The sequence below is a fragment of the Larus michahellis genome, chromosome 2, assembly GCF_964199755.1.
Source record: "Larus michahellis chromosome 2, bLarMic1.1, whole genome shotgun sequence".
Lineage (NCBI taxonomy): Eukaryota > Metazoa > Chordata > Aves > Charadriiformes > Laridae > Larus > Larus michahellis.
In genome coordinates this window covers 85607323-85621491 of record NC_133897.1, presented here as the reverse complement: position 1 = coordinate 85621491, position 14169 = coordinate 85607323, and the positions used below count along the sequence as shown (strand labels likewise).

Sequence of the window (14169 nt, the reverse complement as noted above, 5' to 3'; positions counted from 1 at the left end):
ATGATCTTTAAGGTCCCTTCTGACCCAAACCATTGGCCAATATATGCCAAAAGAATTAAAACTTTAATTATTATTCAGCACCATTTAAATGATCGACATTTGCATTTGGAGCAAACCCAAATAGATTAATTTTAATAACGAAAGTGTTGATTAACCTAACAGAGGGGTCTGCATCAAGAGACTTGGTTGTGATGAAATATAAAACGATACTTGATTTATGCTACTGAGCTGGACTAAAGTCAGAGTGTGGATAGGAACATAATGGTTTTATCTGCTGTGACAGGAGTTTTTAACTTTGACCACTTCCCGTTGAACACAATAAAGTAGGCCTGGATATACATGAAGTAAGACTCAAATGCTTTGCATGAATTCGGCACTGGCACTGACACTGACATTTTGCGACTGTGAAACCAGCTAGCAGAAAACATTTATCCAGCATCTCACTTTTTTAACAGCAAAGGCTCCTCAGCCATTTCGCTGTGTGCATGTTTTTAGGGTCCTGTCTGTCACAGCTTTCATTTCACATAGATTCTCCCAGCTAACAGTATCTGCCAAATTTTCTTGTTTTGCTGACATTTTTCAAGAGACAGGGTGTATGAAATGGAAGTCGCAGTGAGTATGACAATAGCCACAATTCTTTAACCAAGCAAGCCTTGATTCTCTGCATTGTTTTCTTTCTCCCTTTTGATCTAAAAGGGTTTTCTATGTAAGGTTTCTCACAGTGGTTGAAGCTGCCTAGGTTGCCTAGTGATCTATCATCGTGTCAAGAAACACTTTTGTTTCAAAAGCATTTACTGCCTTGTAATTTTCTCTCAACATCTCAGTGTTTTTTTTAAATTTTTTGTTTTGTTTTGTTTTGTATTTTTGTGCAATGCCCCTTATACATGGGAAAACACTCTTTGACAAAATGCTAAGCAGACATAACCTGCCTTTCCTTTGGCTTCTCACTTAAAACTAACCTTTCCCTCTAGTGGCTCTAAAACCTAGTCTGATGATCAGTGCAGTGCCTATTTCTTTTTACAACCAAAAAAAAAAAAGAATCAAAACCCAAAGATCCATACTTAAGAAAGCATTTCTAAGTGAGAAACCGCTGAAACATTAATTGTGATGGGTAAACTCCCACCTGAGATAGCCCCAGGATAAAGAACTGAAAGGCAGTGACGGGACATGAATTTTTCTGAAAAGTGGTCTGTATGACCTAGGGCACTGGGTCTGACCCAGGCAATGGACAAATTTGTACACTCTGTAATAAAGTACCAGATTAGAGGACATGTGGCTATGACCCTGTAAGGGGGGAGAGTCAATACAGTTTTGTGAAGGAAAGCCACCCTTCACAAAACCTGTTAAAACCATTGGGTGAATCAGTGAGTATATAGCTCTAGATTACTTGCATAGATAAACAGTATCTATATTTCAAAAGAGATTTCAGCAAGGTTCCTAAGCAAATGTTCTTAAAAAAACCAAACCAAACCAAACCAAATCCCCCCAAAAATAGATTAAGAGAGAACAGCCTTTTCTAAGATAACATCCAAATAAAAATAGAAATCAAATGGTAGGAATAAATTGCCAGTCTATATAAGAGGTGGGTTTCCACTGGCATCTCACTTGGATCTGAACTCATAGGTTGCCAGTAAAAGAGAATATATAAGCAGGTGACAGCTTGACAAAATGAAAGCTTGGCTGCAAAGTGTTACAGGGGAATCTTAACATAACAAGTAACTGGGGATAGGGGATTTCACACTGAGAAATACAAAGTAAGAGGCATGGGAAAAAAATACCCTATCAGTATTTTCACAGAGGTGGGTTGTAGCTCGGTTACCTATTAACTCTTGACCGTGGGATCACTGTGGAAAATCCTCCAAAGTTTTAATCTCAATGATCAACAGTGGACAAAAAAGGGAAAATGCCTGATGGGAATGATTAGATAAGGAAAAGGGAATAAACAAGACTATTCAAGATATTTGTATCTTGAATACAACATCCAATTCCCATCATTGTCTCTAAGGACTTGATAACACCAGAAAAAAGCATGGAGACCAGGGCAGAGATGGAGGAACTGCAGCCAGGGCCTGACAGATTACATTGCCAGTTATCTCTCCAGGAGCATGTGTAATACGATTCAAAAATATCTCTGGCCTCTACGGATTCCTAAAGTATTATCTTCCGCAACAGCCCGCATACACTTTTGGAACTCCTTAAAAATATGTCGCCAGAAGCTAGGAATCTATATCAAGGGAGGGATCGCTCAGTATTTGCTCCAATGCTTTATAATCCTTCCCTCCCCAGCCTCTGCTCAGTGTAAGCTTCAGGCTAAACTCCAGCACACGGTACTAAGCTATGCCCAATCGGAGCGCAGGTTCCTGCCCACCAGTTCATCAGGTTAGCTTTCTACACGTTTTAATCCTTTCACATAAAACTACATAGATGGACATATTAAACATACGTTACATTTGTGAATGTGTGTGTATGTGTATATATATATATAAAAATAAGCTTTTGTCAATGTATAAATACAAGTCAATGTATAAGTACAAGCCAGTGTTTAAATATAACCCAATTAAATATTCACTTCATATGGAAAACTGCCAGAAAATTTATAGAGATGATTTTTAGGCTGTCAGTAACATGGGAAGCAAATCCATAACACTCTTCAAGTAGCTGTCTTGCACCACGGAGGATACACAGTAAAAATAACCTGATATCAACTTTCTAGTATCATTGACCATTTTAGTGTTACAACGTAGTGTTACAACTGAGGCAGTTTCAAATAGAATATTCAAACCTAATCAGTAATACAGCTATTTAATGTGAACACATTCCATTACTCATTAATTAATAACCAAAAAGGCAGAATAATTGCCACGGTGATCTGGAATTTTTAGAGCCCCCCTAAGCAATAAAGAGTCAATCTAGCGGAAAGGTATGAAAGGAAATTGCCTAGGAAAGTACATATGGAATCTGTATGTTATGGAATTGATGGGTTTAGTACAGCCCTTGCTGGTCTGTCTATAAGCACAGAGGAACAATTAGGAGACTGTGACAGTGGAGGTTACAAATGTGTCACATGTAATACATATGAGCAGTTAAAATCAGCACAGTCAGTAAAAGAATTGTATGAGAGATGCAGATGCATTTCTGTGCACATTTTTATGTATAAATATATAAAAATGTATAATAAGATCTTTCCTTGAATGTGTGTTTAACGCTAGTATGTCCCTACTCTCAGTCATCTGGACTAATAGCTTTAATAAGGGGAGAACCTTGGTTTAAACTCACCATATATTTGCATGTTTACGTGAGCTATATTGCAACAAAAGCTGGCACAGCTGCCAGAAGCAACAACAGAGTTGATTAAACGATACTTAAGAACAACACATTTTGCTAATACTAACTTACAAATGGGGAAATTACAGCCCTGTTTTCAGTCTTCATACATAAATTTCTGGTTCGTTCTACATTTTGGAACTCTTATTAAATGAAGACAATATTTTCAAATAAAGATATTGATAAAACCAATGCCATATCAGAAAAATACGTTACGAGTCCAGCCCTTAAGCTCTTACATGTCTCTTATTAGGCACAGGATAACAGAATAGCAATCTCTGTTCTTAAAATACTAGTTCTGCGTTGTAATCTGACTTCATCTGCTGAGTTTCTCTGCAGGGAATTTCACGTCATTGTCCTTCCCAAAATAAATTCTTCACCATAAAGTTTTCTGCACCCTGTTTATTATGTGAACATCACCCTGTCAGCTTTGGAGGTACCAACATCCTTCCGCAGCAATACAGAAACTACGCACACTTTAAAAAGTATCAGGAATAATGGAAGTCATAGATGGGTACCGTAGCCTGCGTGTTACACCACTCGATAACCAAGGGGCTTTTCAAGAGAGGATCTGTTTTGTTTAAATGTGTGGTCGACTGTCCTCTCCAGCGTACATCAGCAGAGCACAGTGCACGTATGCTAGCTGGCCAGAGGCTAGCTGGCCATTCAAGCCTTTGACATAAAACAGGCAGGCGTCCTAGTTTGTAGCAGGCTTAAATTAGAGTTTTAGAACACAGTAAACATCCTGCTGACATTTTTTTCTTAGCAAAAAGCGTATGCAAGAATTTGGCTCCCAGTAAGGAACACACCACCAAGTAAAAATGGCAAACCTAAAATTATCTCTTCTTCAGAGAAGGCTAAAAGACATGCACTACCATAATCGTTTTTAAGGAGTGGTATTGATTAGAGGGAAAATCAAACAAACCCCAGTGTACAAAAACTGTAGAAGAAACTTTAACGTAACCTCAAAGTGAATTTGAATGGAAAAAAATAAATTTCCACCTAAAACGTGCACGGAAAATAGCACAAAAACGTTCTTAGAAAATCTACCATGGAAAACTGGGATATGACAGATATGTCTAAATCATATATATGTGCATAAAACCAGGTATTGAGAATCGTACAAATTTCCACCTTTTTGTACCTTTTACAGGAAAAAAATCACCAAGGTCCAAGATCAAGTTGACATGCAATTTTATTATAACGCTGTGACCGGAACTCTGAATCCGGGGATGAATGTTACGGCATTTTTTCAGCCAACAAAGCTTCCGCGACGGCAATTAGTACAAAGGTCAGAGATGTTATAAAACTGAAAACAGTGCAGCCATGAAAATTTCTAAAATGCGTGTAAAGGGTCTGAAGGACACTTTTCTTCCCAACATTTCCCAGCCCCACACAATCCTCTCTTATGGCTGCGGACTGTGGTACCTCAAGGGTGTTTTATACAATTTGCTTTATTTCACTGTCCAAATGGAGTATATACTGTGTGTTTATATTGAGTTTAAAGTTTTCAGGATTTTATTAGCTACTTCTCTACCCCTCTATTCCCCTTTCAACATGAACTCTGGCATCCACATTTTGCTCATTATTACCAATAACCTTAGGATAAACTACCAAACTGAGTAAACCTCTGGATATGAGTGTCACACAACAGCCTTGTCAGGCTTATAGAAACGACCAGTAAGCGGGAAAAAAAGTCATGTTGCAGTGCATTTCTCACAATGCAAACAGCGTGCCTGGGTGCAGTTCATAATAAATAGTGTTGCAAAAATATAGTAAGTGAAGTTTAGGACATTTGGGAATTGAAAACTGGCAACTAGAAAATGAAAGTGCAAAAAAACAGATAAGAGGAAGAGTTCATCAGGGTTTTTGCCGAAGCCAAGACAACCATATGCTGCACCAGCTAAAAAATCAAAGTGATTTTCAATGTCAGCTTCAGGCAGTGGAAGGTCTAGGCATCTCTGTAGGTGCAACTAAATGGTACTGATGATAGGGAGCAGTAGTTTTAGATCCTCTGAGAAATCTATGCTTGCATAAGGTAGCAAAAGCATGGATAAAAGAGAGCAAGAGAGAGGAGAGACCTACATCGGAGAAGGCACAATCTCCTGGCACATCGCAGACGACAGAAGGCAATTTTGGATATTTTTGCTGCAAGACAACCCAATAGCAAAAACTGTTATCTGCTTTAGTAACCGCTAATTGCAGTTTAGGCCTCCACTTAGGGCACTATTGCCTTGCCTTGTCTTTTCTGATCAATTTTCATCCATCTTTTATTTTTTTTATAGAGGAAAATAAAAACTGTTATGAATAAATCTTCTAGAAGTAGTGAATGTGACTGAATGAAGTGAAGATGAGGAGGATGCATTTTTGTCATGGCATCTTCGTCTGTTTTTCCAAAGGAGAATAAATTTAAAAGCATTTATTTTAAAATGCTGTATGCATGACACAGCATACTCAGTTACATCTCAACAACAATAGTGCACCTATATAGTGAATCTATAGATGCACCTCTATAGATGACTATAGTGAACTTGTCTCTACACGTGTATGAGACCAATGTGATCATCTCCATATGTCTACTCAAATCACATTTTACTATATTCTACCACTCTTTATCGAAAAATTTAAAATACTACCTCATTAATTCCATATAGCAACTTGTGTAGATAGCTAGTTGCCTCCCAGATTGTCTTTCAAAACATCACCATCTGAGCTGCATAGCTGAATGAGCAACAGTATCCCCCTGCATGTTTCAGAGTCAGAAAACTTCTGCAACTGTTAGCAACTACAGGGAGCATTAAACTACTAGTACTGGCTTGTGAAGTACTGGGAAAAGACAACTCAGGAGAGAAAATGGCAATAAGCTGAAACTAGCACTGGGAAGTTAAGGGCCTCCCAGCCCAGAATGAATTCATTTCTGGTGCCCGCAGGGAAGCCCAAAGCACCATCTGGCAGCAGGGCACAAGCGGTGTGCTTGTGTTGCACACACTCCTCAGAACCACTGCAGAATCAGCCACCAGGCAGAGACCCGACGGGCCCATTTAGTCTATTCTCCTGCTCCAAAGCAGGATCAATGCTCTTTATGTCTTTCCTGGCAACCGCCCGTTGTGTTGTGAAAATTCTTCAAACAAAAACCTATTCCAGTGCTTCAGTATCCTTGCTAGAGTCCATCTTCGTTGGAGAGAAAATTATTGTGTCCCTTGTATACTAGCTTTTTGAAAACTTACCATGTTTCCAGTCAGTCTTCTCTTTTTTTTGAATTACAAATCCAAAGCACTCAATATTTTCTTGGGCATTAGATTTTTGAGACCTTAAGCCAGTCTTGATGGGCCTCTCTGACTCCCGTTCTTGCATTGTGGAGAGCCAGGTGAGGGCAAGTGCTATTTTCAGCACCCACAGTGCAGAAGGACTTGGATAAAGAATTGTTCCCTTATTCATAATTAGGAGATCATGCAAATGCTATTTAACAGCCACAAAGACAAGAACAGTAATTGGCAAGATGCTGTTGTACCACCTAATTCTGTACAGCAAACAGTCAACGTTAACTAGAAAGCAAGGGGAACGCACTTCATCCTGTGAAATAACAGGCTTGAGGGTCCTCAGAACCCCTGGACCTTAGCACACCTGTCTTGTACATAATTTTTTTTTTCTCCTCCCATCCTCAGAGACTTAAAGTCACAAGCACTCATTTTGCAGGAGAATGAGTTTCTAAATAAGCAAATAAAGCTAAAACAAAACTGTAATCTGTACATTTCTAAGCACAGAGCGAGACATTTCTAATAATGAGTTTTAGAAGTTATATTTTCATTTCAGCTTTCTCTTTCTTTCCTCAGCAGGAAATGCACGTTGAGACAATTAAGTAATATGCAATTAGTTATCAAGTGTTTAAAGCTTCTTACTCACCCACTGGAGACATTTCTGGGACACTGGCAACATAAGGTCCATCCAGGAACTTTGGCTCATTATCATTAATGTCCTGCACTTTGATGATGAATTCTGATTCCGGCTCTAGTGGTTTCTTGGTGTCAACATCCACAGCCTGAGCCCGGAGGGTGTAGAAAGGTTTTTCTTCTCGATCTAGGCTCCTTATGGCATGAATGTCTCCTGTGGTCTCATCAATGGTAAAAACCGTGCCGGCACCATCTCCTGAAAGTGTATATTTAACAGTGCCCACTCCCTTGTCCAAGTCAGAATGGAGCTTGAGAATTAAAAAAAAAAAAAAGAAAAAAAGAAGGAGGAAAAGAACATTAGTGGCTTTTTCTAAGCTTGCAGGCAATTATTATTTTTATTTATTTGTCTTAATGTACCAGAGGAACCAATTTCATAACTCCTTAACTGCCTCTAAGTGCTCGGAAAAAATGTGGGTAACATTGTTATGTAATATTTTTACCTCCAGCTAGTACCCAGCACAGAGATAATTTCAAAATTCTACCTGCTTTTTCCCATGAATACTGTTCACTACTAAAACTGCAATGAAGCAGGGCTTTGGATTTGTTATAAACTGAAATTTAAGACTAAGGATGGAAAACCACCAATAACCACATCAAACATGAGATGACATGAGAGAGTACCAAAAGCTTTCACAGGCGTTTGGATTCCAGAGAAGTAGAAGAGAACTATCTAATTTTCATTTTACACACAAAAGCTTGACAGAATCCTAAACCCAAACTCAAAGACAAACCTGGTTAAAAAAAGACAATATATACCTCTTAATTATGGTACATGCTAAACAGAACTGAAAGTACTACCTCTTTTACACAAATATTTGATCGTTTGTTTCTGTCCTTTCTGAGACAGTCACGCTGCAGACAGTGTGGAGCTAGGAGTTGTCTTGCTCGTTGGAAGAATACAGAATTCAATCATTTCTGCCTTAACTCAATTGATTCTGCCTTAAATACCAATACATACATTTTCCAGGCTGTTAGCATGTTAAATCTCTATTTCTAATTTGAAAAAAATACTTGAATACAAGTTTTTGTCCGTTTGGTCTGTGTCTATACTACCATAATGTGGCCTTAAATACCATTTCAAATGCAAGGATTTTTGAAAACGAAATACAGTATGATGAACTTCTTTCTCAGATGCCTTTATCTGTTTCATACTCATCCTTTAAATACCTCTAAAAGTTCTGAATAGATACTCAAGGTTACATCACTGATGCTGAAATAACTTTTAAAAAATTTGCCTGCTTGTCCCATCTAATGAGGGCTAAAGAGATCTGCTATAATGGACACGGATTGGAATGGAGTCTTCAAGAGTGAATTCCCTTAAGCAGTACAGTAAAACGATTATGGATATAGGCTTTATTTACATGATGTACTGCCCAAGGTGAAACACAATAGAGGAAACATGGGACATGAAAGGAGATTATGTAGAAAATGAATTACTGAGAAACTAAATGGTTTTGGTAATGGGGCAAGAAGCTAAGCTACAAAGAAAGAGGTAAAGGCAATTATTAACATTTATAGCTATTGCCTTGAAATTGAAAATAGGTCCTTGTAACTGTGGAAGAGGTCATGGTTTGTGGGATAGAGAGAACATGAACATAGTCTCTTCTTTGTCTACTTTTTCATCTCATCATTCCTGCTCAGTGAATGTACTAGATTCTGATCTTTCATCTAGCTGCCCCCTGCCTATGATTTAAAATTATCTCTCCAGTTCGAAGTAAAGCATTTGGCTTCTTGAGCATTGGTTCACTGTGGAAAGATTCAAAGGAAGTTAATTCTTTTCCTCCTGGGGTGTTAAATATTTCCTTGCTTGCAAAATGAAAAGATAATGCAACCTGAGATAATTAATGACTATTTCTTCCTCATCATTTTAATTTAAGTGGCTCACAAGCTTCCTGCTGTTCCATTATACCTTGCTCAGTTAAAACTTAGTATTTTCCTTCCATTATCATATAGAGGCTTACAGACACACATGGAATGAAAAAAAAAAAATCAAAAAGATTATGAGAAAGCTCAAAGAAAAAAACGTTAGAACTTTACAGAGGGAATTGCACAATTTTCTTACTTGTGTCCCTGTATTAAATAAAGTATGTCTGGGCTTTATTGTGAAGTCTATCTTGTTCCATACTCCTGGAAGCAAGAATATCACAGAGCAAAAGAACGTGGGCTTGAAGCAGGGATTTGTAAACAGGGAAGCATGCCAAGAATATTGTCTCTATTCCCATCTCCTGTCATCAGATGTGGCACTAAAGCTGAGGTGGTTGAGTGTCTTTCTGATTGCCAGTCGAGGGGTTCATGTTCAACTAGTAACAAATCAGGCTGAACTGCATGTGTTATCCGAGCACCTGGATTATACTAGAGAGAAATAATTATGGTTGCTTCCCCTAGCTGGGTAAAAAGTTAAAAAATATAACGAGAAAAAAGCAAAACAAGGGCTATTAAGAGAAAGAGTGAAATACAAAGACAAGCATAAACATAGCTTTTTTCAACTGGATTGGAGCAAAAAAAGCTTTGTAACTGGCAGCATTAGCAATTATACAGTTATAGATGTGTTTACTGTGCTTCACAAATATCCCTCAGCTAGTATAACCTAGGAACTATTCCATTGATTCAAGCAGAGTTGTATTGCTTTGCATTAGCTGGGATCTGTCACATTGCATTTGTTCATCAAATCATGCTAATCTGATGATTTTGATATAGGCTTCTTAGATGTCACTGCTGGACAATGTGCAAATGCATGCTTATTTGTAACCCACATTGAGCTATGCAATTTGTGGGGCAATTCAACATTACAAAGTGTCTAATAACTGTAGGGGAATAGCTGATTGATTGAATTTAAAATGAACTAAATTCTCCAACAATAAAAGGCACACAATAGTGAGATTCAGATGCAAGGACAGAGAGACTTGCACAACACTAGAAAATAATCCTGACTTTCAATGCCTGAAATTTTTCAGAAAGCAGTTTAGGCTAAAGAATAAGTGCTTGCTAGTGTGTCTTTGATTTATGTGTTACAAGCTGTATTGCACTGGAAGAAAAGACATTTATTTTTTGTGCCGAAAAACTTACAGAAGATTTATGAGAGACTAGTTTTTCTGACACTGTGTCCAGCAGTCGTTTTGGTTTTGTATCCCATTTCTCCTTCTTGCTTGTACTTATTTTCTAATTTTTGCTCTTCTGCTATTTGAGCAAAACTACAGGGAAAGAGAAAAAGTGCTCAAGTCTTAACAAAATTCCCTCAATGTGTTTACATTTCAGAATTACTTGAATTTACTGCAACAAGGTGGTACAAAATATTGTATTGACATGGATTTTTCTTACTGTTATGTTTTCTCTGCAAATCCTGAATACTAAAAATGCCACAAAGGTTTGGAAATGTGAGGGAATCATTTCTACTTTTGCTCAAATCTACGCTGTTATTCTCACTACCTAAGTAACACAGAGTTTAGTGTCAGATCTTTGGGTAAATCTGCCCCAAGTGTAAAATTAGTGATTTCTTGCAGCAAACTCTGTTAGTGCTGAAAATCATGAATATTTTTCTGTGGTGGCAGATAAAGACATATCATCCCACAATTCTTGCTAATGTGTGCAAACAATAACACATATGGCAAAGGAAATGACTGATAAAAAAATCAAGTATGAATTACAAGATGGAGAGTATTGTGAAATACATTGTGTAAATCTATGCAGAAACTATGACAGTGTTCTTGAATCATATCCAAGACCAGATGCCAGACTGAATCAGTCTACAAGTCCATGTGATCTAGCAATCTGCTTCAGCCTAAAACTAGCTGAAAGCTAGTTTGCTTTAGAGAGGATGAAAAAGTTGGTAACAACTCACTACAAGCACATCTGGGAGAAATTATTTATTCAGTTCTTCAGATAGTTATGTCCAATTCCTAACGAGCAGTATGATTATTCGTATTTTAGCAATAAATTAAGATCTCACTGACTTAACTCGGTGTTATTAACTCCATGTCACTTCAAGAATTCATACACCTGCACAAATGATTTGATATTACATATGAAACCACATGAAAGATCAAGAAATGCATTAGCTAATGTACTTCAAGAAGTGCGGTATACCCCTAGCTAAATTCAACATGGTAGCAGTGTGGATCAGAAGTATTTGCTCCTTGGTGCTGGTTTGCTCCTCAATATCCTACGCATCTGATCCTCAACTATACATCTTCTCTTTTATAAAAACTTCAATGGTTTGCATTAATGAACTTACAACGATTTGGAAAGTCAAATTTGTAAATTCACAGACAATGAAATGTCTGTGAATTAATAAATCAGAAGCAAAAGAAGTTTAGCAAATTGCAAGATAGTCTGGCCTTAAAATGAAGCAATCACTACACCCTCACAGAGTGTGCAAAAGCAAGGGCTATGACATTCACTAGGATTGCTGTGATCTTAATATCACAGCAATACAGACACCGAAAAGTTGTTTTATGAATTGACTGGTTCCCTTTCTTAATTTCCCATCCATACACAATTAAAAAAAAAAAAAAGGTAGAGAAAGAAAAGAGGAGGAAGTAAAAAAAAAGTTCTAAACGTCAAGGAATGTTTAACATCCCTAAATTGATATATTCATCCTGTGATATATTTTAGGATTCTAAGTCTTCTGCCATTGCCAGTTTCACAGGATGAAGAAAAATTCACTGTTCAATTTATTTATTGCTAGTAGATCTATTTAAATGCTATATTGCAGTGCATATCTGGACTAAAAACATTGATAAATGTTCCAAGCTATTAACTCTTCCTTGCATACACAACAGTACAAGTTATCCATCCCCTATCTGTATATTTTCAACATTTTTCATTATGTAATATATTTTAGGACCTTATTCCATTATTCCATTATTTCCTCTGTCTGTATCTACTTCCAAGTATCTCCGTTTGCTCTGTAGCCACCAGCTCCTCCCCATGCTCTTTCTTGGGTGAGATTCACAATGACAATTGTCTGAGAAGTCAAAATAGCTGGTTAAATCCAGTATTACCTAAGACTGCAAACACAGAATGACGTCCTAAACTGAGGAAAAGCAAAAACGTCATTGTTGTATGGCAAACAGAGCTATTTTGGCAGTTGTCTACTGCAAAAAGTCTGTGTGTTGGAACAGGGATGCCCACTACAGGAAAGGAGAGTGTAAATGAGCCTAGAGAAACCTTTGATACTAAGCATCTAAGATGACTTTCTGTTTGGAACATTGCCCTTTAAAAAGATACTTATTCTACACACATTTTCTATTGGCAAGAGCTCTATGGTCTACACAGATTGCATAGTTCCTTTCAAAAACTGATAATTCTAATATACTGCTTTTATACAAATGCATTTTTTTCTTCCCTCCAAAAATATATAAAAGTTGAACATTTTCCCGAGATAAAAGAGGGTGGTGGTATCAGAGACACTAATTCAGGAAAGTGAGTGGTAAAATCAACAATGTAATGGCTGCTAATCAAATCCAGTCAAATATTTTTTCTTTCCTCCCCTCTCCACCACAGACAGAGACACACACGCCGCCCTCCAGAGGAAGTTTAAGGACAAGGCAAAATCTGCTCACAACGCACTCAGTGAAAATGTTTCTTGATCTGAAAAAATTTGATTACCTAGGGCATCTTCTGAAACCTCAGTTAACATATATCAATCAGGCAAGGCTGCAGACTAAAGCTTGTGTTGGGAGGAGTCAGGACACTACTACAAAATGGATCAGGTGAACAACAATCTGCAAAACAGGCGCATGGAAAGAAGCAGCAACTAAAATAGAATCATTTAAGTTGGAAACGACCTTTAAGATCATCGAGTGCAACCACAAAATGATGAGGTAACAGAAAGATGAACAAAAAAAGAAGTGTGCTGTTTTCTAAAGGTCATTTGGAAAAGATGGTTTTGTTTCCTAATACTGAATATTATTTGCAATAGGAAGGGGTGGCTTTGTTCTAGCTTTGTGCGAGGCTTTTACAAGAGACTCACATCCATGACTAGGCTTTCTTAGTGCTATGAGAATTTTAAACAATAATTAAAAATGGCAATTAACGCATATATGCATTAAAATATAAAAATATATATAAAAAACATACCAAGGATAAAAAAAATAATTACTTGAACTAGCAAGCTGTGCATGTCATGTCACCATGACCAATTTTCTTAGGGATGTATTGTTACGGCTTCTTTTCCTATGTTTAGTAAAATACCTACTTCCAAGAATTGGCATTCTTCTGTCTAATTTTTACAAAAAATGGTAATAGACAACATGGTTCCGCATTTATCTCTTGTACCCTGTCCAAATTAGATTAGAATACTTTCTTATTCAAGAGGAATGAAATAAAAAGGTTTTCTACTCTTTTTCTAATGATTCTTGTTTGGCAAATAAATCTGAGCTTTATTTAAATTAAAACACCGATTATCCAATTAAATAACACATTATCTCCTTCTGTCACAGGGATTTAGCTTAAGCATACTAAATCAGACCAGTCTTTTCCAATAACGAGCATAGTCGCCAGTTAGTAATATGATGGCAAATAAGTCATGAGCAAGGAACAAAAACAGTAACTGACTGGTCAGTTAAAATGAATCCCCATCCCTATCAACATCGCTGACTTGAGGGGCCAGGGATTGTTATTTTTCTAATTCCACTGTACAAGAATATTCTTGTTGCACTGTGCGTAATTCAATAATAACACTTGCAAAAGCACATTCCAAATTAAATATTTTTCTTTCATGAATTGTAATTGCCCCTAGACAGAAAAAAATACTGTTAAATGAAAAAAAAATGCACTAGTAAAATATTGAAAAAAAAAAATCTATCGATAATATTTCATTATAACTTGCTTATACAAGTTACAAGTTGCATGCATTTCTGACGCTGGCTTTTACATCACATTTCAGCTGGAGCTG

General features: G+C 37.2%; 1 protein-coding gene across 2 annotated transcripts in view; it reads right to left on the bottom strand.

Moving 5' to 3' along the window:
* Nucleotides 1–14169, bottom strand: part of CDH12 (cadherin 12) — a 574263-nt gene that overhangs the window by 121777 nt on the left and 438317 nt on the right. For both annotated transcript variants that reach the window (XM_074576152.1, XM_074576153.1), the window contains one exon: nt 7228–7522. In XM_074576152.1, coding sequence (XP_074432253.1) covers nt 7228–7522 — 295 coding nt within the window. The remainder of the gene's footprint in view (nt 1–7227; nt 7523–14169) is intronic.